Consider the following 21,998-nt stretch of genomic DNA (forward strand, 5'->3'; position numbering starts at 1 on the left):
CATTTTTTTTTACCATGTCATTTTGAAGCAAAGACTTGTGCATTTATGTTGCTGTATGTGATTTTTAAGGTGCCTGTTTCCATATGAGTGCTGCCTCCGTGGTCTCACATACATGCCTGGAATCTCCCTCCTCTAAATGTAATCAATGTTTCTGATCCAGGTTACAGTAAGCTCTTGTGACCTCCTGGTTGTAAGTGTTGGTCAGATGTCCATGTCCAGGGCCATCAACCTAACCCAGAAACTCTGGTCAGCTGGAATCACAGCAGAAATCATGTATGACTGGTCACAGGTAAGGAGACAAAAGGCGCCTGTGAGTAGAGGGCGCCTAGTCATGGCTTCAACAGCAAATCAGCGTCTATGGCTTTAGTTTCTGCCAAACTATCTCTGTGATTTCAATTGCTTCCTGTAGGAGTTTCTGATTGTTGGAGTAACAAATTACCAAACTAAATGGTTTAAAACAGCACTTATTTGTTATCTTACACTTCTGGAATTCAGAAGCTTGAAGTCACTTTCACTGGGCTAAAATCATGGTGTCTGGTAAGGCTGGTTCCTTCTGAAGACTTTAGTAGGAGAATCCACTGCCTTGCCTTTTCCAGCACCTAGAAGCCTCCTACAGGCCTGCTTGTGGCCCTTTCCTCCATCTTCAGACTCAGTAGGGTAGCACCTTCTTTCCTCTGCACTACGTTTCTGTCCTTCTATCTCAAATTGACCCTCCTGTTCCTTTTTACCAGGACCATTGTGATTATACTGGGCCCATCCTGATAACCCAGGATAATCTCCCCATCTCAAGATCTTTAATCAATCTGCAAAATCCCTTTTACCATATAAGATACCATAGTCACAGGCTCCCAGGGGTGAGGATGTGGACATCTTTGCAGGGCCATTATCTAGCCCAGCACACTTCCTAGAGGCATTCTGTGTCTAGTGTTTTTAGCTTTGTCTCCTCGGGCCTCTGACAGCTGGCTTAACTCCTGCTCTGGGGGTGGAGATGAGAAGAATGGCACCACCGAGCACCTGGCCTACCCTTTAGAGTCAGGGGCCTTCAGATGGCTGACTTCTCTGCAAGCAGATCACAGAAGGGGCTGCATTACCAGGTGGTCCTCCAAGCTGTACACACATTCACCCTCACTCATGGTGCCCCAGAGCATGAAGAGACGCCTAGGGAACAGAACCCTACCCTTCCACCTGTTTATTCCACATTACCTGCCAGCAGCTGCTGCTGTCCATTTTTGTGTGTGTTATATAAAAATTCATGTCAGAAGTATGCTGAGCAATAAATTATAATCGTTTAACAGAGCAGTATCCTATTCCACTTACTTGTTTCATAAATTGTTAGAGAAGTGTTCTGTCTTAAAGTAAAATTATAAGCTCAGTGATGGTGATTTCAGCCCAGCACAGGGGTGTCCCCTGCAGGCTTCTCTGCTCTGATACTTCTTTGCTTTATGCTTCAATTCTGCTTTTCACCTTCTACTGTTTCTTTTGTTGCCTTTATTTTCCCCTAAGGCCTTTTCCCTGTGTGTGTGTGTGTGTGTGTGTGTGTGTGTGTGTGTGAATATTTAGCAACCATCAAGATGTGAAGCTTTTGAAAACCTCTTACTATGTCCTGACCACACTGAGTGTGTGTGTGTGTGTGTGTGTGTGTGTGTGTGTGTGTGTGAATATTTAGCAACCATCAAGATGTGAAGCTTTTGAAAACCTCTTACTATGTCCTGACCACACTGAGTGATATGGCCCCTTAGAACAATAGTGAAAGCACAGGAAACAAAAGAAATCTTATTCCTCCTTTGAATTCTATACTCTTCTTGCTTAATATTTATTTATATAAACCATAAGATCAACATGTTTAGTTATTCACTTTGAGAACACACTGAGCATAGTGTTTTCATTCTCCTTAACTACTTGAAGCTGTTCCAAGTGCTTGGTGTTTATTTGTTTCAGTCCCAAGAGGAATTACAAGAGTACTGCAGACATCATGAAATCACCTATGTGGCCCTTGTCTCGGATAAAGAAGGAAGCCATGTCAAGGTAAAGACCAGAGGAAATCTTTCACAATTCAACAATCAGATTTCCCAAACTGTATTAACCATGGAACGCCCAACCTTCCCACTGAGGTCCTGTCCTGGCCTTGGGCATGAGTGGAAACCCATTATTTCATTCTCCTTTTGAATTGCTAGGCCTGTTTTTGGGAAAAAGTGTATGAAATAAGGAAGAGAGAATCTGAATCTGAACACTTTTCTTTGAACTTAAAAAAAATTAAAAAGCTATAACTAGGTTTTTTCTCTACTTTTTTCTCCCTTTAAGGAGATAAAAATAATAACTATAGCTAATATCTCCTGGCAGACATATCTCTAGTTAACTTCCTAACCAATTTTACTGTGTTGTAGTTAACCCAAAAAGTTCATAAATAGATTACCTCATAACCTTTATTTCTATTTTTAAAGGGAGAAAAATCAATGTATTTTCCCTTTGTCTTTTCCTTTTAATGTCTTTGTCTGGTTTTGATAGCAGAGTGATTTCGGCTTCATAAATGAGTTGGATCCTCTGTTCTCTGGATAATGTTGTTGTAGAATTGGTATTATTTCATTCTTAAATATTTGCTAAAATTCACCAGTAAAAACACTGGGACCTAGATACAGGGCTGTCAGATTGCCTCTTTCTCCTTGAGTTTTGGTAGTTTATATTCCATTTCACCTAAGTATTCAAATATTCCTCTTACTATCTGTAGGATCTGTAGTGATATTCCCTTTCATTCCTGATATGGTAATTTATATCTCCCCCTGCCTTTTTTTTTTCCTGATCACCCTAGCTAGAGCTTTATCAATTTTGTCTTCAGAAAACCAGCTTTTTATGTCATTTTTCTCTATTTTTTGTTCATTTGTGTTCTATTTTATTGATTTCCTTTTTTTTTCTTCATTCTGCTAAATTTGGATTTAGAGACAGTCACTAGTTGAGGTTTGCTTTTCTTATCCATTTTTTGACATTCCCTGCCTTTTATTGAAATGGTTAAATAATTTATATGTTATGCAGTTATTGAAATGGTTGGGCTTAAATCTACCATTTTGCTATTTGTTTTGTTTGTTCCATCTGTTCTTTTTTCTCCCCTTTTTTTTTTTCTCTTTTCAGGCTTTGTTTTTAGATCAAATAGTTTTTATTCCATTTTATCTCTATCACTGGTTTACTGACTATAACTCTTATTTTTAGTGGTATTTTTTAATGACTTCTCTAGGGTTTGTAGTATACAACTTGAAAATTCTGCCTTCAAAAACTACTGTATGCCTTCACATGTAGTATAAGAACCTTAAAACCAAATACTTGCATTTCCCCCACCATCTTTTGTGCTATTGCTGCCAATCTGTTTTCTAAGTATGTTACTAACTTCATAATACATTGTATTTTGGTTTTTATTAATCAATTACCTTTTACAGAGGTTTTTGAAATAAAGAGGGAATGTCCTTTATAGGGCTTCCTCTATAGCTAAGCAGTAAAAAAATTCACCTGCAATGCAAGAAATATGGGTTCAATCCCTGGGTCAAGAAGATTCCCTAGAGGAGGAAATAGCAGCCCACTTCAGTACTCTTGCCTGGAAAATCCATGGACCAAGGAGCCTGGCAGGCTACAGTGCATGGGTCGCAAAGAATCGGACACAACTGAGCACACACACACATCCTTTATATTTACCCATATATTTACCATTCCTGGAACTGTTTATTCCTTTGTGTTCAGCCAGATAGCATTCTGATTTTATTTTCCTTCTGCCTGAAGAATTTCTTATTATTTCTGATTAGTGCAGGTCTACAAGTGATGAATTCTCTCAACTGTTACTAGTCTGAGAAAGTCTTCACTTCACCTTCATTTTTGAGAGATATTTTTGCTAGATATATGATTCATGATATATGTTTTTCCTTTTGCACTTTGAACATTGTGTTTTATTGTCTTCTGACCTGATAGTTTCTGTTTAAAAGTCTGCTTTGATCATCTGTCTGTAATTTATCTTTTTATCTTCTGACACCTTTTTACGATTTTCTTCTGTCACTAGTTTTCTGTAATTTGAATATGATGTGCCTTGGTGTCATGCTTTATGTTCTAATGGTTGGTATTCACAGAGCTTCTTTGAACTGTAGACTTACAGTTTCCATAAAATTTGGAAATTATTCAGACTTTTCTGTCCCTTTTCCTTCTGGGAGTCTGATTACAGAAGGTTAATCATTTGATATTGTCCCTCAGCTCACTGGAGAAGGCAATGTCACCCCACTCCAGTACTCTTGCCTGGAAAATCCCATGGACGGAGGAGCCTGGTCGGCTGCAGGCCATGGGGTCACTAAGAGTCAGACAAAACTGAGCGACTTCACTTTCACTTTTCACTTTCCACTTTCATGCATTGGAGAAGGAAATGGCAACCCACTCCAGTGTTCTTGCCTGGAGAATCCCAGGGACAGGGGAGCCTGGTGGGCTGCCATCTATGGGGTTGCACAGAGTCAGACACAACTGAAGTGACTTAGCAGCAGCAGCAGCAGCACAGCTCATTGAGGCTGTTCTTTTGTGGGTTTTGTTTGCTTTTTCTCTCTGTATGTGCTTTCTTCTGGATCATTCACTGATCTTTTCTGCAGTATCTTATCTGCTATTAATCCCGTCCAGTGCATTTCCTATTTCAGGTATTGAAGTTTTTTCATCTGTGTAAGTTACATTTGTGTTGTTTTTAAAAAATGTCTTCCATTCCTTCCCTCATCATAGTTCTTATTTCCTTTACATTCTTTATAATAGTCATTTTTAATTCCATCATCTTGACATTTTTGGTCTGAATTTCTCCTGGTTATGAATCATATTTTCCTTCTTCTTTTTATGCCTGTTAACTTGTGAGTAGTTATTAGACATTATGAAGTTTACATTTTTCTGTACTGTGTTTTATTATGTCCCCTCCCCCACCCCCTGCTTTTTTTTTTGTTTTTTTTTTTTTTTCTGGCTACACTGCACAGCTTTCAGGATCTTAGTTCCTGAATGGGGATTGAACCCCGGGCCATGGCAGTGAAAGCTCCCAGTCCTAACCACTAAACAGCCAGGTAATTACCCTTATGTTCCTTTACATACTGCTGGACTTTGTTCTGGGATGTAGTTAATATCCTTGACTTTTGCTTCATCCTTTCCAGCCTTTAAGTTTTGTTAGGACAGCATTTAGTCTAGATCTAATTTAGCCCCACTCCTAAGGCAGTGCCCTTTGGAGGATTCTGCCTTAGGTTCCATGGATTATGAGGTCTCTCCACTCTGTAAGAACAAGAACTATTCCCATTCCTGTGGATTTCAGGTATGCCTGCTCATTTCTGCTGGTTGTTTCCCCAGCCTTGGATAGTTCCCTCTCTCCCATGCACAGATCAGTTCTCTGCCAAAGATGTGAGTGGACTTCTCTGCAGAGCTTGAGAAATCTTTCTTTCTCTGGGTGTAACTCTCCTCTTCAGTCCTCTGCCCCACAGTTTCTAGGCATCCTGGCCTACCTAACCTCTAGTCTGTCTTCCCAGCTCAACAAGACTCCTGGCCTTAGGCTCCTTCTCCCTGCACTGCAGTCTGCAGACCTCCTCAGCACAGTTATCTGGGGCACTCCAAGGTTCACTTCATTCCCCTCCTCTCAGAATAACAGTCCTCCACTACTTGTTGTCCAGTGTCTGAAAAACAGTATTTATATATTTTGTCTGGTTTTCTAGTCATTTAAGGCAGGAAGGTAGTTCTTATAGTAGTAAGTTCTTCATGGGAATGTTTGTAAGTCTTCACTGTTAGCCTGCTTGATAAGTCACGAAATCATAAATGACCCAAGTCCTACTGATCACACCTCTTCCAGAGCAGTGACTGCTCCTGTAATATTACCAAGACATGACCAACTAGCCTCTGCTAGATAATTATAGCATCATAACCCACTGCTATAATGATCAGCAAATTTTAAAATCTTGAATCAAAATCTGCTTCCCCAAATTTACATTCATTGGTCCTATTTCTGCCTCTAGAATGGTCAAAATAACAAGTCTAATTCCTCCTCTTTCTCTTAACTACCTTCACATGAATTTTAGGAGACCACTGCCATACAGTGGACCACTTTAAGTGTCCTCTTTTCTGGTTTAAACATTCCAGTTACTTAAGCCATTCCTCATAAAGTGATTTTCCAAATCCTTCACCCTCCTAGTTAACCTCCTTTAGACACATTTAACTTTGTCAGTGTCTGTCCTTAAATGTGATAATAGAATTCTACACGTGCTCTAAGCATATTCTGACTAAACAAGAAGGATCTGTAAACTCCCTCAATCCAGATAACATATTTCTCCTAATACAGCCTATAAATAAGTAAACTAACTTTATCTACCATGTAGCTCTTTTGGTCCTCCTGAATTCATCATCAGCTGAAACCCACTGGCCTTCCCACAGTTGTCACCATATCTGACCAGTCTTCTGCAGTGAGGGCTTGATGACAGGACCTCATATTTGTCTCTGTTAAATGTGATCTTGTTCACTTCAGTACATTGTTCCAGCTCATCCAGCTCTTTTGACTCTTCTGCCTCTGGTAGTGGCAGCATATATATAAATACATGTATATTTATAAATATAAAATAGCAGCATCTTTATATTTGAAGGGCAAGACATCACTATGTTCACCCATTCAGCAAGTGCATATTAAGCATTCACAGTGTGGAAGGGATTGAATTTAGGGCCATGAGGGATGCAGGGACATATAAGCCACAGGTCCTGCTGTCAAGGATCCTATAATCTGGTGGGGAACAGAAGACATTCATGCATGATTATGAGCTAGAAGATGCCCAACGCCATGAGAGTCCTACAGGAAAATTCTTTGAGGATTCCTCAACCTGAGATTACTACAGAGGTAGCAGGGAAGTCTTCAGAGTGGAGGTGCAGTTAATACTGGACCCCCATGGATGGGCAGCAGACTAAAAAGGCTTTTTAAGCAAAGGAATAACAACAGTAATGGCAGTTCTTTCAGTAGGTGGTCCCAAAGATAGAGGCAGGCCAGCAGAGAATGATTCCAGAATTACCCCAAATAGTCCATTTGGAGTGAAGCAGAATTGTGCAGAGGGGCACTTGAGCAGGAGAATATGGTTCTAGCTGGATCATAGAGAGCCAAAATGCCCAACCAGGGAATCCAAACTTGATTTAGCAGCTAGTGGGGAGCCGGTGGATGTTTTTGGACAGAGGGAACATCAGAGTATATAAGAAACATTAACCGCAGGGAGATGTAACATGGAAGGGAGTGAGGGATACCTGAAGCTGGGGACGGCTGAGGGCAGAATATCAGACTGTCCCAAGCCAAGGCAGGGCACTGGCCACGGGAGTGAAGATGAACAGACGGGCGCCATACAAGTGGGATGACAGGACACGGGTTTGGAAAGGAGGGGGAGGAGTTGTAGAAATCTTGGTGACTGACCCGAGGATGTTTAAGGGGGAAAACATGTGAAAGAATCAAATGAAATAGAAGCTGGTTTGTCTTGGCCTTTTTTTTTTTTTTTTAATTCTGTCGTCTATAATAAGCTGCTTGAATCTGGACAGGGTTTCTCAGCAGCCACATTTTGACATTTTTGGCCAGATGCTTCTTTGTGGGCCTGTTGTCCTGTCCGTTGTAGGATGTTGAGCTGCATCCCTAGCATCTACCCACCAGATGCCAGTAGCACCCCCACAGCTGTCACAACCACAGAGGCCTCTAGTTACTGCCAGATGCCCTGTGGGGAGCAAAATCACCCCTGGTTGAGAGCCACCAACCTAAACTGTTGACTGAAGAGTCTTACTATGGTACTCTTCAGCCTGCTGGCTTTAGAAATGATGGGTCTGTTTCATTCTTTTTAAGGTTAAGTCTTTTGAGAAGGACAGGCAAACAGAGAAACGTGTGCTGGAGTCTGATCTCGTGGACCACGTTGTACAGAAACTGAGGACTAAAGTCAGTGATGAGAGGACTACCAGGTAACTTAGTAAACAAAAGCCCAAAAAACCAGCTGCAACTGCCTAAATAGAATTTTCATACATTTATTTTAAATGTCAGTTTGATCCTTTGGGGAGATAAAGACAGGTCAGGATAACTTTTCTTTTCCCCCCAGCGTAACTTGTAATGAACCATAGTAAAGGTAACTTTTAATGAACCATAGTATAGCTTCTGAATAACTCAGTAGTTTAATTATATAACTCTGTGTAAAACTAGTCATAACTTACTCTCAGCATTTGTCCTTCATAACACGTCAAAGATTATTTTATCATTTTGAAAAGCCTGAGGAACCACAGTCTAGCTGTCGTGTATCTCATTTGGTCAGTGAACTGCAGTACTGTTTTGCCACTGGTTTTGAAAGATCTAATATTCTGGAAAATAATAATGTTCTGGGAAAAGTTCTCACTCATCACAGCAATGCAAATTGGTTCAACTGTCTGCATAGGAATTTAACAAAGTTAAAAGCCTTAAAACTAAAAAAAAAAAAAAAAATTACCCAGCAATTCCACTTCAGGAATTTACAGTAAAATTATTCCATAGGGATAGTACAGAGATGTCAATCAACACACATTGTTTATAACAGCAGTTCTCAAAAATTTTGGTCTCAGAACCACTTCATACCCTTAAAAATTATTTGAGGACCCCCTAAGAGCTTCATTTATGTGGTTTATATTGATCAATATTTCTATGTTAGAAACTAAAATGTAAACATTTTAAAAATACTTACTCTAAAATAACAATAATAAACTCATTACATGCAAACCTAAATAACAGTTTTAATGGAAATAACTATTTTCCAAAACAAAATAAATTTAGTAAGAAAGGTAGCATTGTTTTACAGTTTTACAGATATTGTTGCTTTAATTTTTGTAATCTCTAATGCTAAGTAGAAAAAACTACATTGTTTTATTCTTATTATTACTATTATTGTTTTATATTGTCTGTTTCTGCATTCAGTCTCTTATGATATACATCATGTAGGCTCTGGAAAATTCCATTACACATTAATGAAAGGATACCAATAAAAGGATAATTAACCTGTTAGGATTATTGTGAAAATACTTTTGACCTTGCAAATACCTGTGAAAGGATCTCAGGGACCTCCAGGGTCTCTGAACCACACTTTGGGAACCTCACTTACAATATCACAGTAATTCAGTGATAGAAGATTGCTCAAATTACAGTAAATACAATGAAATACTGTGCAGCCTTTAAAAATTATTTTTCTAATAAAGCTGAGTTTATTATAAGGAAAGACGTCCACAAATAAGATATGATCCCATTTTTGTTGCAACCAAAATATATAGCTCATACACAGAAAAATGTCTGGAATGATGAACCACATTTTTCATTGTAGTTATTTTTGATTAGTGGGATTACAAAGGATCATTTCCCTTGCTTTTCTATATTTTTGTAAGTTTTTTATTTATGCTTAGAAAAAGAGTACTCTACTGGGGGACTTCGCTGGTGGTCCAGTGGTTGAGAATCCTCCTTGCAGTGCAGGGGACACTGGTTCAATCCCTGGTCAGGGAACTAAGAGCCTACATGCCACAGGGCGACCAAGTCCACGTGTCACAACTGCAGAGCCCACGTGCTCTGGAGCCTGCGTGCTGCAACTAAGATCTAACACAGCCATAAATTTAAAAAAAATTTTAATACTTTTTTTGACTTACATCAGTAATTCTCAATCCGGAGTTTTGCCCTTCAGGGGACATTTGGCAGTATTTGCAGAGATTTCTGGTTGTTGTCTACTACTGTTATCTAGTAAACACCAGGGTGGTGGTGGTTTAGTCATTAGGTCATATCTGACTTGTGTGACCCCATGGACTGTAGCCAGGCTCCTGTGCCCATGGGATTTGCCAGGCAAGAATATTGGAGTGAGTTGCCATTTTCTTCTCCAGGCGATCTCTTCCCAACCCAGGGACTGAACCCGGTCTCCTGCATTGCAGGTGGATTCTTTACCAACTGAGCCACCAGGGAAGCCCAGTAAACACCAGGGCTGCTGTTAAACATCCTATAGTGAAGAGGACTGACTCCCCACCTGCACCCCAACAAAGAATTATCTGACCCACATGTCAGGCTGAGAAATCCTGGCTTATATAAAATCAATGTTCTTGCTTGCATGCCTTCCCTGGCCCCGGCCCCGCCCATCTCCACCTAGCTTGAGTAAATTCACTGTCAGGCTCTGGGGGGAGGGGGCGGGGTGTGTGTGTGTGTGTGTGTGTGTGTGTGTGTCTGGGGGGAGGGGGCGAGTGTGTGTGTGTCTGGGGGGAGGGGCGGGGTGTGTGTGTGTGTGTATCATGTTCTTGAAGTCTCTAGATATTAGAATTGGGTGGGTGTGTGGGTGTGTGTATCATGTTCTTGAAGTCTCTAGATATTAGAATTAAGAATCCAAATCAAAGGCAGAGCTTTAGAAAACAAAAAAGTTAGCTAATTAATAGCGACTATTAGTAATAGTACAGGCAAACATTATTAAGACACTTAACAGGCCAGATGGATTTAGTTTTAGCAGGGAAGGGCTTAAAATCTTTCTTCCATGTGAATGATTATTTCCCTGTTTTCCCAAGATAGAGTGCTATTATGTCTCTCAAAGGCTATAAAGTAATTCAGTCTGAAAGAACATCCATTCACAGCTTCTGAAAGAATCTCATTTACTAAATGTTCTCTGGTGGGTGATCACCAAGGTTGCATCCATAATGAAGGTGGGGCATTGCTGATGTTTCCTTGTATTGTGAGGAGAGCAGAAAGAACACCCATTGTATTTCATTGAAATTAGCTTCTTATGTTGAGCCAGTATTCCAAACCCAGCTGAATAAATCAGAATGTTGTCTCTAAGAATGTTAATTTGAAGTGACATCCTTTATAATTTTTATTTGCTCTTAATAAAAAACATAATTAAGTGCAAATTTTGTTTCCTCCACTAATGACCAATATTTATTAAATATCAGTATATTTAATAGAAAGCCTCTAAGTGTAGCTCACTATAAATTATGTGTTGCTTTTGTCTTAGCAACTGTTTATTCTAATTGTTTTTGTTTGCTTGTTTTTAGAGAAGCTTCCGATAATCTTACAGTACAAAATCTGAAGGGATCATTTTCTAATGCTTCAGGTATAATTACTAATTGTAACTTAAACATAATAATGCTTGTGTGTGTGTGTACATGTTTGCTCTAAATACTTAGAACTGTGGCTAACTCACTGCATCAGTAATATCCTCTTAAAGTAACATATGTACAATTAGTTATACCAAAAAGAATTAATCCCTATGAAACTTACATTCTAGAAAATGATTAAAAACCACTGGGAGTTTGGTGACTCTTCTGGTCCTGATATGTCTGTCTTATTTTTACAAGTGGTTTAATCTTCCTTTGATTCAGTTTATTATATAGATCAAATGTGGATAAATTTTCCCCATATAGAAGATTGAAGAAAAGTATTTTGAAATGCCCTAGAGACGCTATGTACATTTGTTTTCATGGAAACCAAGAGGAAACAGTGGTGATAGTTACACCTTTAGTTTTACTACATTTGTCAACCCAAGTGAAAAGGAAATGTCCCAGTGAAGTGCACGAGAAGATACTACTTGACTTTTAAGAGAATTAAGTCTTTTGGGTTCATTTCTGTTGGCAGGCTTTCTGCCACCATCAGACTTGAAATACTTAGAGGAATTTAAAGAATTACAGTTGGGAAATGTTAAGCTCGCCTTTCTTTCCTTAGGTTCACGAGGGTTGACTCCCTGTGCCTCCCTGCACCTTTGTCACCTCCCACTGAAGGAGGGAAGGCTTCGGTCCTGACAGAAGTGTCAGAACTGCTAGGCGATAAGTGGGGTTCTGGGGTTCTGGTCAAGTGCAGACAGCTGCAGAGACAGAAAACAAGGCTTAGACATGGTCCAGTGCCTAGAATTACCCCCAAGTGGATTCTAATCATCTCTGCCAGCTCTGCGGTGTGTAATAGAAAGTGGGACCAGATAAGGCCATAACTGCTAAAACTCTGTTTCAGGCTTGTTTGAAATCCATGGAGCAACGGTTGTTCCCATTGTGAGTGTGGTCGCCCCCGAAAAGCTGTCAGCCAGCACCAGAAGGCGGTATGAGACCCAGGTACATGGTCAGAGTCCTTGGCTTTCTAACATGAGCTGCAGAGGAAGAAAACGAGAAAGGGAACGAAGGGACAGTTTCCTGGAAATGTTTTTCTTCCCAACTCCTGAACTTGGTGACTTATGAAAATTTCACCAACACAAAGCATCTCAGGTGCCAAGATTCTGCCCTGTTTGTCCTCCAAAGAGGCCTCAGTGTACACTGTGGGCACCCACAAGCAGCTGTTGTCAGAAATACTGAGTCCAAGCAAAAAGTTTCTGATCCTATTTGGTTCTGTTGTACATAACAAAGCAGAGGAGATCTAGCCCAAGATGTGTAGCAGGTTCCTCACTGCATACATGTTTTTGGTATCTGTTATTTGCCTGATTCTGTGCTAAGTGCCAGGTAAAATGGAAAACACGTGACATGGCCACAGTCCTCAAAGACTTTATAACCTTAGAAGCATATATATAGTTGGAGAATAGAAGAAAATCAGTACTAGGATGCTGAATTAAGTATACTGAATGAGTGTTAAGAGTATGCTACAGACATGGGGGAGAAAGAAAGATCAGTGTTTGTATGGATGATCAAGAAAGGCTTCGTGGAGGTGATCCCTGAAGGATTTCAGCAGGCAGAGAGGGAAGATGAGGGCATTCCAAACGGAAGGGACAGAGGGAAGGACAGCGTAGAAAAGCTAATGAGCAGAGTTAGGACACTGGCCTCATTTGAGAGTAGGGTGTGAGAGGGTAGCCATTACTTAGGAATGTAATTAGACTGAAACACAAAAGATCAAGTTACCTCATTTTGTTAACTTTCCTGGCTATTTCTCAGTGTTGGGTGGAAACTCACTTTTCATATCTACCATATTTCAGTTCCATGTTCTCAATGCTGTCACTGTCCCCTTCTTAACTTTAGCTTAATACTAAAATCTCCCTGCTTCTGCATGCACTATTTTACAGTACTGAGCTTTTATTACATGTCAGTTCAAAATTATAAAGAAATAAGTGGATTAGTAAACAAAGGATCAAGGTAGGCTATAAAATCTCATTTTTCCTGAAGTCGTAATACACTAGACACTCATCTTACTGAGGTGATGAAGAGCAAGTCCTTATATAGTATTTGGGATCCCTTTTAGGCTTTGGTTTGTCACCTGTGATTGTTTCCTAGAATAAGAACTGAAATGGTAAGAAAGATGGCTTGACTGGACAGATTCTGAATTCTAACACACTTTCCTTCTTGTTAGGTACAAACCCGACTTCAGACCTCCCTTGCTAACTTACATCAGAAAAGCAGCGAAATTGAAATTTTGGCCGTAAGTCACTTTCTTTAACTTTCTGAGGATGGCTTTTGTCCACACTGTCAAATTTTTGCTGTCAACAGAATTGGGATACAGGCCTGTTTCTCCTAGTTTCTTCCTCTGAAAGATTGGGAATGGGGGACTGAAAACGAAAATCATTTTTCTGAATGTTTCAGGCTTCCCTGATAGTTCAATTGGTAAAGGACTTTGCCTGCAATGTTCGATTCCTGGGTCGGGAAGATCCACTGGAGAAGGGATAGGCTACCCACTCCAGTATTCTTGGGGTTCCCTCATGGCTCAGCTGGTAAAGAATCCGCCCGCAATGTGGGAGACCTGGGTTTGATCCTTGGGCTGGGAAGATCCCCTGGAGAAGGGAATGGCTACCCACTCCAGTATTCTGGTCTGGAGAATTCCATGGATTGTATAGTCCATGGGGTCGCAAAGAGTCGGACACGACGGAGCAACTCACTCTTTCACTTTCCAGGCCTTTGCAGGTAGTGCTGCCAAAGTTTTGTGGTGTGATGTGTTAGTTCTAAGTGCTGAGATCACATCACTGCCAAATTCAGTAAGCAGCATGGAAGCATCCCATTCATGCTGCTCCATCCAAAGTGACACCACAGTCACAAGTCAGTATGTGCTGCTTAGGATCCCTGACGTGATACATTTTTGTGTTATCAACAGGTGGATCTACCCAAAGAAACAATCTTACAGTTTCTGTCATTAGAGGTAAGCAAGATGAACTCTTCTGCACTATAGTCTTTAAAATTCCAAAGTTTTCTGTTGATTTGCCAAAAGAAAGTTAAAAGTGGTATTATTTTCTTTTATGATATGAGGCATTTTTCTAGCAGTCCCAGGAATCTAGGAGCATTGTTTCTTTTGTGTGATATGAATTACTAAATCAGATTTTGAGGGAATCACACTTTCCTAGTGGTGTTTTTTTTTTTTTTTTACATTTCAGAGATGCTTTTTAACAAACACCTAGGGTTTTTACTGTGTCTCGAGCTCTAGCAGGCCTTGTTCTAAGCACTCTAGGAATGTTAACTCACTTAATCATAACAACCCCAAGGGATACATACCGTTACCTTTTTACAGATCCTTATCTTACATTTTATGGAGAATGGAAGCAGAGAGGTTAAACATCTCACTCAAAGTCACCCAACTAGGGAGTTGCAGAGCCAGGATTTGAACCTAGGCAGCCTAGTGGAATCTACATTCTCACCCACTATACTGTGCTGCCTCAAACAAACCTTCATTCCAACTAGGGAAGCTCATTTGCAAAACTAGAACTATATGGAAGGTCTTTCTGTAAAAACTGAATGTAGGTCTTTCTTTGTGTGCTTTTTTTTTAATAGGTACATACCTTTATTATCAAATAGCCTAACTGAACTTTTTTAAAAATTTAATATTTACCTTTGCTATAAGAATATTCAACTGTAAGAATAACTACATGTGATTTTTACAGCATATCTAACCAAAGAATATTTTTGTCTATCCAGAGTGTTTCATCAGATTAAGTTAGATGAAAAATGAACTTTGTCCCAGAACTGACATTTCATGCTATATTTTAAGGTTATTCTCCATTTATATAAAATATTGATTATATTCCTTGTGCTGTACAATATATCCTGTAGCTTATAAGCTAACTTCCCCCTCCCCTGTCCTCCATCCTCACTGGTATTCTCCTGTCTGGTAAATAATCATACAGCACAATACTGGTAATTTACTGCTTCATGAGCCACTCAAACAGGTGCACATCAGAGGTGGCATCTCCATCTCACCTAAAGTCAACAGTTGGCAGAAATAACAGTTGGCAGTCACATTAACACACTGGGGCTGTAGCATTCTTAGGCAGGATCTAGTAAGCTGGTTTTATAAAGAAATTCACTTCTTCAAAAGAAGAACCCTCGCAGTCTCCCCACTAGTTCTTTCCCCCTGTAACTGATCTCTTCAGTGTACTTAGAGGGGGGATGGCATTGACACCTCATTAGTGACCCAGCAAAAGCCAATTAATAAACCTTAGTACGTGTTAAGTCTTATCTATATTTTTTCCTAGTGGGATGCTGATGAACAGGCATTTAACACAACTGTGAAGCAGCTGCTGTCACGCCTGCCAAAGCAAAGATACCTCAAATTAGTCTGTGATGAGATTTATAACATCAAAGTAGAAAAAAAGTAAGTTATCACTTAGGCATTGCAGGTTTCAATATAGGTTAAAACTCAAGCTGGGGAGGGGTGGGGGGCATTGTTTGTTTTTAGGAGTTTTTCCCCAAGAAGGGGTTTTAGAGTAACAAAGATGTTATTGTCTTGTTGAGGTTAGATGACTAATAAATTGCTATGTTAGAACTGCAGTTGGTGACCAGTGAATACATGTCAGGACTGTGAATCACAGTCATGATCGTATCAATAACAACACGGTGATCTCAGTAGCAGCTATCCCAGTTATCATTTTAATCATCCAGGTAACTCCTATGTTTTATGTCCCCTTGTCAGAATGCCAGTTGTTCATGTTTTCAAACACTAAAATGTTTCTAGTGACTAGCCTTCCATCTTGTTTTTGATTACACAGAACTCCTACAGTTAAGTGTTCTAAAAATAAATTATCAGCCCCGTTCTTTACCCATTATACTGATCCTGTCTTCTCCCTCCTCTTGCAGGGTGTCTGTGCTCTTCCTGTACAGCTACAGAGATGACTACTACAGAATCTTATTTTAATCCTAAAGAACTATCATTACACTGTTCAAACAGGCAGGAGCTTATACTACAAAACATTGTACATTCATTATAATTTTAAATTAGCTTTACATTCTAAGCTGTCCTACAAAGCTGAGCTTTGTAGGTTTTTCATGTGTAATATATTATAAATTTATCTTTTGAATAAATGTTTTCATATATCTGTTGCTTTTTAATTGCAAATCTATTAACACTACAGGGTTTATGGAGCTAGAACACAAGAAAACAGCTTTGTTCTTCTCTTAGCCCTATATACCAAGCACATGAAAATGTCCAAAGTAAAGGGCATAAAGAAATCAAATATCATCATTAACTTGGAATCTTTATTCTTGATGATTCTCTAATAAGCTTATCCTTAGTCTGGTTAAGCAGACTCTTTATTTGGCTATGAAACTCATTCAGATTTGCTAAAGGAACTAAGATGATAAAATTATACAGCCAGCTTGGAAACCCATGAAATAACACAACTTTTAATAAAATTGTCAGGTTTCAGTTCCAGTAAACCAAAAGACAGGGCCTCAATCCTATACATAATCACATCATTCCAGAACGAGAAGCTATGGCCAGAAACTTTTTATGGGGTAGGAAAAAGAATAAAAGTTGGTCAGTGCTGATAAATACAGGTTAAATAATACACTGCTCTTTACAGATGGCTACAGCGTCTGTAAACTATTATCTAGGAATATACAACTGTCCAACACAAACCACTAGCCAGATCTAAGATAAACTGGCTTCGTGTAACTACCCTGTAAACACTGCAGCCCTTCTTCCATCCAAAAATGACCCTAATCTCACATGAAAACAGTCATTAAAGGGAATCAGAAACTCAGCTTTGTGGCCAAAAATAAAAACCAAAGGAAAAATAGCAATTCAGTGGTTAGTTGGTGAAAACGGGAAAGCTGGTGCCCTTCACTGCGCTGCTTTGCTCTTCTTACTCTTGCTCTTTTTGTCCCTCTTCTTCAGCCCATCCATGTTAGCTCGCAATAGGTTTGAATAAGCCTAAAAGACACAGAGCATGACCTTAGTGCAAAGAGTTGCAAATTGGTGAAGCATCTGCCCTACTTCCGTAATGGATTTAAGATTGCCAAAATCAGAAAGCCTAACTGATAAAGTATAGAATTCTATGGGACACCTGTATCCTAAGGAATATGGTGTAAGGCAAACACCCTCACGTTATAGCAGGTTCTGCAACACCCACTATTGAGTTGCACATTTTTTACTTTTTTTTTTAAGCAAAAATGGTAGACTGCAGGCGACTTACATAGTACTCTAAGTATAGCATATATGAAGCCTAAGACAACAAAATTTAGCTAAAAAGACAATGTCAGTGTTGAAGTAAAATTCATAGCTTGGCAGCTTTTACTTGTAAACTATTGGTAAAACACAGTATCATAGGAGAGCAGTGAACTTAAGTCACAGTCTTAACCCAACCCAGTGTTAAACATTAGGCTGACTCTTGCTTCAAGAAATGGGACACAGAGAACACCAGAAACTCACCATCTGAAACTTATTCACTTCTTTGGAGCTCACCTGGAAAATAAGGGGGAAAACATCACCCCTGTTACCACAAAAAAATCATCTGCCTCACCCAGTAAAACTCAAAAGCCTCATGAAGACATCCTAACCTTTAAAAATATTTCTTCCCCACTGCAGGAATGGGAAAGCTATTTTTCTACTCCACTTTCCTCTGCCTGAGGAACAAGTAAAGTAGCTCTGCACTTTGAGAATTGTACCAAGATGGGAAACATGGGCTGCTTAAGAAGCTATGCTTCTCGCCTCTGTTGAAATCTCTTAAACACACTGCACTGACTTTTTCTAAGGAGTCTAAGCAATGTCAAAGAACTTAACCTTTTGCGCAAGATACATTTAAATTACACCCTCCCCATCTTATTTTAAACCTACTTTCCATTAATTCAGGCCCATGTAAGCAAACTGCAAGCTACCACAAGAGAAATTTTATGTCTGAAGATTCCTTAGTTTTCCATACTTCATGATACCCAACTTTATTTTTTTAAGCCACATAAATGCTTGCTTTACTGTAAAAATCTTCTCAAGATAATTGGTAATGGAAGATTAAACAACTAATTATAGCCCACATTATCCTGAACATCCTATACTGATTAGAGGGCAGCCTGGTTCTGCCCCAGTAGAATAAAGAAGTATTCATTTGATCCAAGGAGTCTTCTTGCTTTCCCATCAACTTCCACTTTGAAAGGGAAAGCTAGAACTCTTACTCAGTGTGCCATATGCTCAGTAGTGTCTGACTCTTTGCAACCCCATGGACTGTAGCATGCCAGGCTACATGCTCAAATTCAAAGCCTGATATAATACATGTTTGGTACCTGAACCACAACGATAAAGGAATAATCAGCTTAAAAGTAAAAAGCATCTGGTACCAAGAAACTGTTCACTGAAGCCCCAGCACAGTAAGGGAATAAGGAATCAAATATGCCAGCTGCTCCTTACAGTACTACTCTGAGTAAGGACCGATATGCTAATATTTTTTTCTAACAAGTGTTTGACTTCTACCACCTTCATTTTAATTTTGCTCTTGGGCTTTCTATTAACAGCTGGGGAACTACACACTAGGCTTCATTTAGTAACTTACAAAAAAAAAAAAAACACAAAACCTGGTACAGATATAACCCATCCTCAGTTAAGTTCAAGTCTTTAAAATTCCAAAACAGGAGTATTAGGAGTCCAACTTACCACAGTGCTGATCTTCTTTTTCCCATCAGTAGCTCTTAACAGACATTTGTTGTCTGAGGGCTCAAAGCCCTCCACAGAACCCTTCCTTGGAATGGGTTTAGTTCGGCCATCATCTGCATGAAAAATACATCCTGCTGAACATAGCCACAGACTTAACAGGTAGACAAAAAGTTAATAAGTCGGGAAGGGATACAAAGAGGATACCTAATCCACCTCCACTGATCTAGTTCTGTTAACCACATTATCTGCTATCACAGATGGCTTGGCCACATCTTGGGAACCTACCTGCTACTCCCAAGATGGGAACACTAATATCAAAGCACATTAAACCTCACTAATCATGGCGCGGCCTGGAATCCTTGACAAGGACAGCCCTGACATGACTGGGGCCCACTGGAACCGGAACTGACTTAGGTGGTTAAGTGCTGGGGGCCGCACCAGCCCCAATCCCTAATACTCTCTGGCCCCTCAGCTCTGAATGGGCCCAGGATAAGGTGGAGGAAGGCAGGGGAAGCAGAGGATGCGCAGCAGAAAGATTCTGCCTGAGGCTCCCAGTCACTGGGCACCCGGGCCGGGGTCTCGCTCCGCCTCCCAGCCCGCTTCCGGCCTTGCCGCGTCCACAGCTGCTTACACTTCTTCAGGGTGATGAACACGCTGCCCGACAACCGGCATTTCTGGAAGAGCCTAGTCAGCTCCGTCAGGAACTGGAACACAACAAGCCCGGCCCCGTTAGGCAACCACAAACCCCCTTCCCGCCTCGTCAAGTCCCTGTCCCTCCAGAAGAAAGAGACAGAGGTCCCGAGCTAAGCCCCAAACACCATCGGTCCCTCAGCCGGCCATCTCTGGCTATACCTGTTCACTCTCCAGCAGCACCATCCCGGCGCTGCTGGCTCCGCTCCGTCAGCACAAGCCCCAAGCCTCTGGAGCCGGAAGTTTCACTCGGCCTGGGCGGGACTTCCGCTATTAGGTTTCTTGTCTCTTTCACACAATCCCTGCTTCCACCGTTTCTCCGCCCCACCTACCTCGCGCCCGCGCTCAGGGACGCCCCCTTCTGTTCCGGGAGAGCGACGACCCCGAATGCCTTTGGAGTGTGTCTGATTTCACAGACAAGCAATCCCCTCATCCAATCAGCGGAAGGGAGTAAGAGCACGGAAGGATTTGATGGAAACCTGTAGTTGTGGATCAGCTGGTAGAGAATCCGCCTACAATGCGTGAGACATGGGTTCGATCCCTGGGTTGGGAAGATCCCATGGCGAAGGAAAAAGCTACCCACTTCAGTTAATTCCATGGGCAAGTCCATGGGGTCGCAAAGAGTCGGACACTACAGAGCAACTTTCACTTTATAGCTGTGTACATTCAGCTGTGTGTTGGGCAAGTTACCTAACAGTTCGGTGCTTCAGTTTCCTCAATGTATACTAATAGTATCCACTTCACAGTGTGGCTTTGAAGAATAAATGAGCTAATATTAAACAAAACAGTGCGCGGCTCATAGAGCCTGCTCAATAAACATTAGCTCTTCACTTCACGACCCAGATAATCATGATGGTGTGATCACTCATCTAGAGCCAGACATCCTGGAATGTGAAGTCAAGTGGGCCATCAGTACGAACAAAGCTAGTGGAGGTGATGGAATTCCAGTTGAGCTATTTCAAATCCTGAGAGATGACACTGTGAAAGTGCTGCTGCACTCAATATGCCAGCAAATTTGGAAAACTCAGCAGAGGCCACAGGACTGGAAAAGGTCAGTTTTCATTCCAATCCCAAAGAAAGGCAATGCCAAAGAATGCTCAAACTACCGCACAATTGTACCCATCTCACATGCTAGTAAAGTAATGCTCAAAATTCTCCAAGCCAGGCTTCAGCAATACTTGAACCGTGAACTTCCTGATGTTCAAGCTGGTTTTAGAAAAGGCAGAGGAACCAGAGATCAAATTGCCAACATCCGCTGGATCATGGAAAAGCAAGAGAGTTCCAGAAAAACATCTATTTATGCTTTATTGACTATGCCAAAGCCTTTGACTGTGTGGATCACAAGAAACTGTGGAAAATTCTGAAAGATATGGGAATACCAGACCACCTGACCGGCCTCTTGAGAAATCTGTATGCAGGTCAGGAAGCAACAGTTAGAACTGGACATGGAACAACAGACTGGTTCCAAATAGGAAAAGGAGTACGTCAAGGCTGTATATTTTCACCCTGCTTATTTAACTTCTATGCAGAGTACATCATGAGAAACGCTGGACTGGAAGAAATACAAGCTGGAATCAAGATTGCTGGGAGAAATATCAATAACCTCAGATATGCAGATGACACCACCCTTATGGCAGAAAGTGAAGAGAAACTAAAAAGCCTCTTGATGAAAGTGAAAGAGAAGAGTGAAAAAGTTGGCTTAAAGCTCAACATTCAGAAAACGAAGATCATGGCATCTGGTCCCATCACTTCATGGGAAATAGATGGGGAAACAGTGGAAACAGTGTCAGAATTTATTTTGGGGGGCTCCAGAATCACTGCAGATGTTGATTGCAGCCATGAAATTAAAAGATGCTTACTCCTTGGAAGAAAAGTTATGACCAACCTAAATAGCATATTCAAAAGCAGAGACATTACTTTGCTGACTAAGGTCCATCTAGTCAAGGCCATGGTTTTCCCTGTGGTCATGTATGGATGTGAGAGTTGGACTGTGAAGAAGGCTGAGCGCCGAAGAATTGATGCTTTTGAACTGTGGTGTTGAAGAAGACTCTTGATTGAGAGTCCCTTGGACTGCAAGGAGATCCAACCAGTCCATTCTGAAGGAGATCAGCCCTGGGATTTCTTTGGAAGGAATGATGCTAAAGCTGAAACTCCAGTACTTTGGCCACCTCATGCGAAGAGTTGACTCTTTGGAAAAGACTCTGATGCTGGGAGGGATTGGGGGCAGGAGGAGAAGGGGACGACAGGATGAGATGGCTGGATGGCGTCACTGACTTGACGGACGTGAGTCTGAGTGAACTCCAGGAGTTGGTGATGGACAGGGAGGCCTGGCATGCTGCAGTTCATGAGGTCGCAAAGAGTTGGACACAACTGAGCGACTGAACTGAACTTGTCGTTTTTATCATTGCCATTGTATTACGTTCCCAAGGGGGTCCTCTGAACTATTCCTCTTCTCTGACCAGGCTCGGTGGCCCCAGCTCTAAGGCCTTGATACAGTCAAGTATGAAATCATGCAGTGGGTTTTCACTGAGGG

General features: G+C 40.9%; 2 protein-coding genes across 6 annotated transcripts in view; one reads left to right on the top strand and one right to left on the bottom strand.

Moving 5' to 3' along the window:
• EIF2AK4 (eukaryotic translation initiation factor 2 alpha kinase 4) overlaps window positions 1–16,227 on the top strand; it is a 100,140-nt gene extending 83,913 nt beyond the window's left edge. Inside the window, exons 31-39 of one of the 5 annotated variants that reach the window (XM_004010439.5) lie at window positions 161–289; window positions 1,939–2,025; window positions 7,835–7,947; window positions 11,017–11,075; window positions 11,966–12,063; window positions 13,283–13,351; window positions 14,018–14,062; window positions 15,390–15,508; window positions 15,991–16,227. In XM_004010439.5, the coding sequence (XP_004010488.2) occupies window positions 161–289; window positions 1,939–2,025; window positions 7,835–7,947; window positions 11,017–11,075; window positions 11,966–12,063; window positions 13,283–13,351; window positions 14,018–14,062; window positions 15,390–15,508; window positions 15,991–16,048 (777 nt within the window). In that variant the 3' untranslated portion in view covers window positions 16,049–16,227. Of the gene's footprint in view, window positions 1–160; window positions 290–1,938; window positions 2,026–7,834; window positions 7,948–9,867; window positions 10,146–11,016; window positions 11,076–11,965; window positions 12,064–13,282; window positions 13,352–14,017 lie in introns of those variants that run through there. The other 4 variants (XM_060418590.1, XR_006060344.1, XM_060418589.1 and 1 more) reach the window with 4 other exon arrangements.
• Window positions 16,228–16,520: 293 nt separating this feature from the next.
• Window positions 16,521–19,682, bottom strand: SRP14 (signal recognition particle 14). Its single transcript, XM_004010441.5, has 5 exons — window positions 19,628–19,682; window positions 19,407–19,479; window positions 18,776–18,888; window positions 17,564–17,596; window positions 16,521–17,065 (listed from the first exon to the last, which is right to left on the bottom strand). Exons 1-5 carry the CDS (start codon window positions 19,649–19,651, stop codon window positions 16,976–16,978), a joined length of 333 nt encoding a protein of 110 aa, XP_004010490.1. The 5' UTR covers window positions 19,652–19,682; the 3' UTR covers window positions 16,521–16,975.
• Between the last annotated feature and the right edge of the window lie 2,316 nt (window positions 19,683–21,998).

Source organism: Ovis aries, chromosome 7 (genome assembly GCF_016772045.2).
Source record: "Ovis aries strain OAR_USU_Benz2616 breed Rambouillet chromosome 7, ARS-UI_Ramb_v3.0, whole genome shotgun sequence".
NCBI classification, from domain to species: Eukaryota; Metazoa; Chordata; class Mammalia; order Artiodactyla; family Bovidae; genus Ovis; species Ovis aries.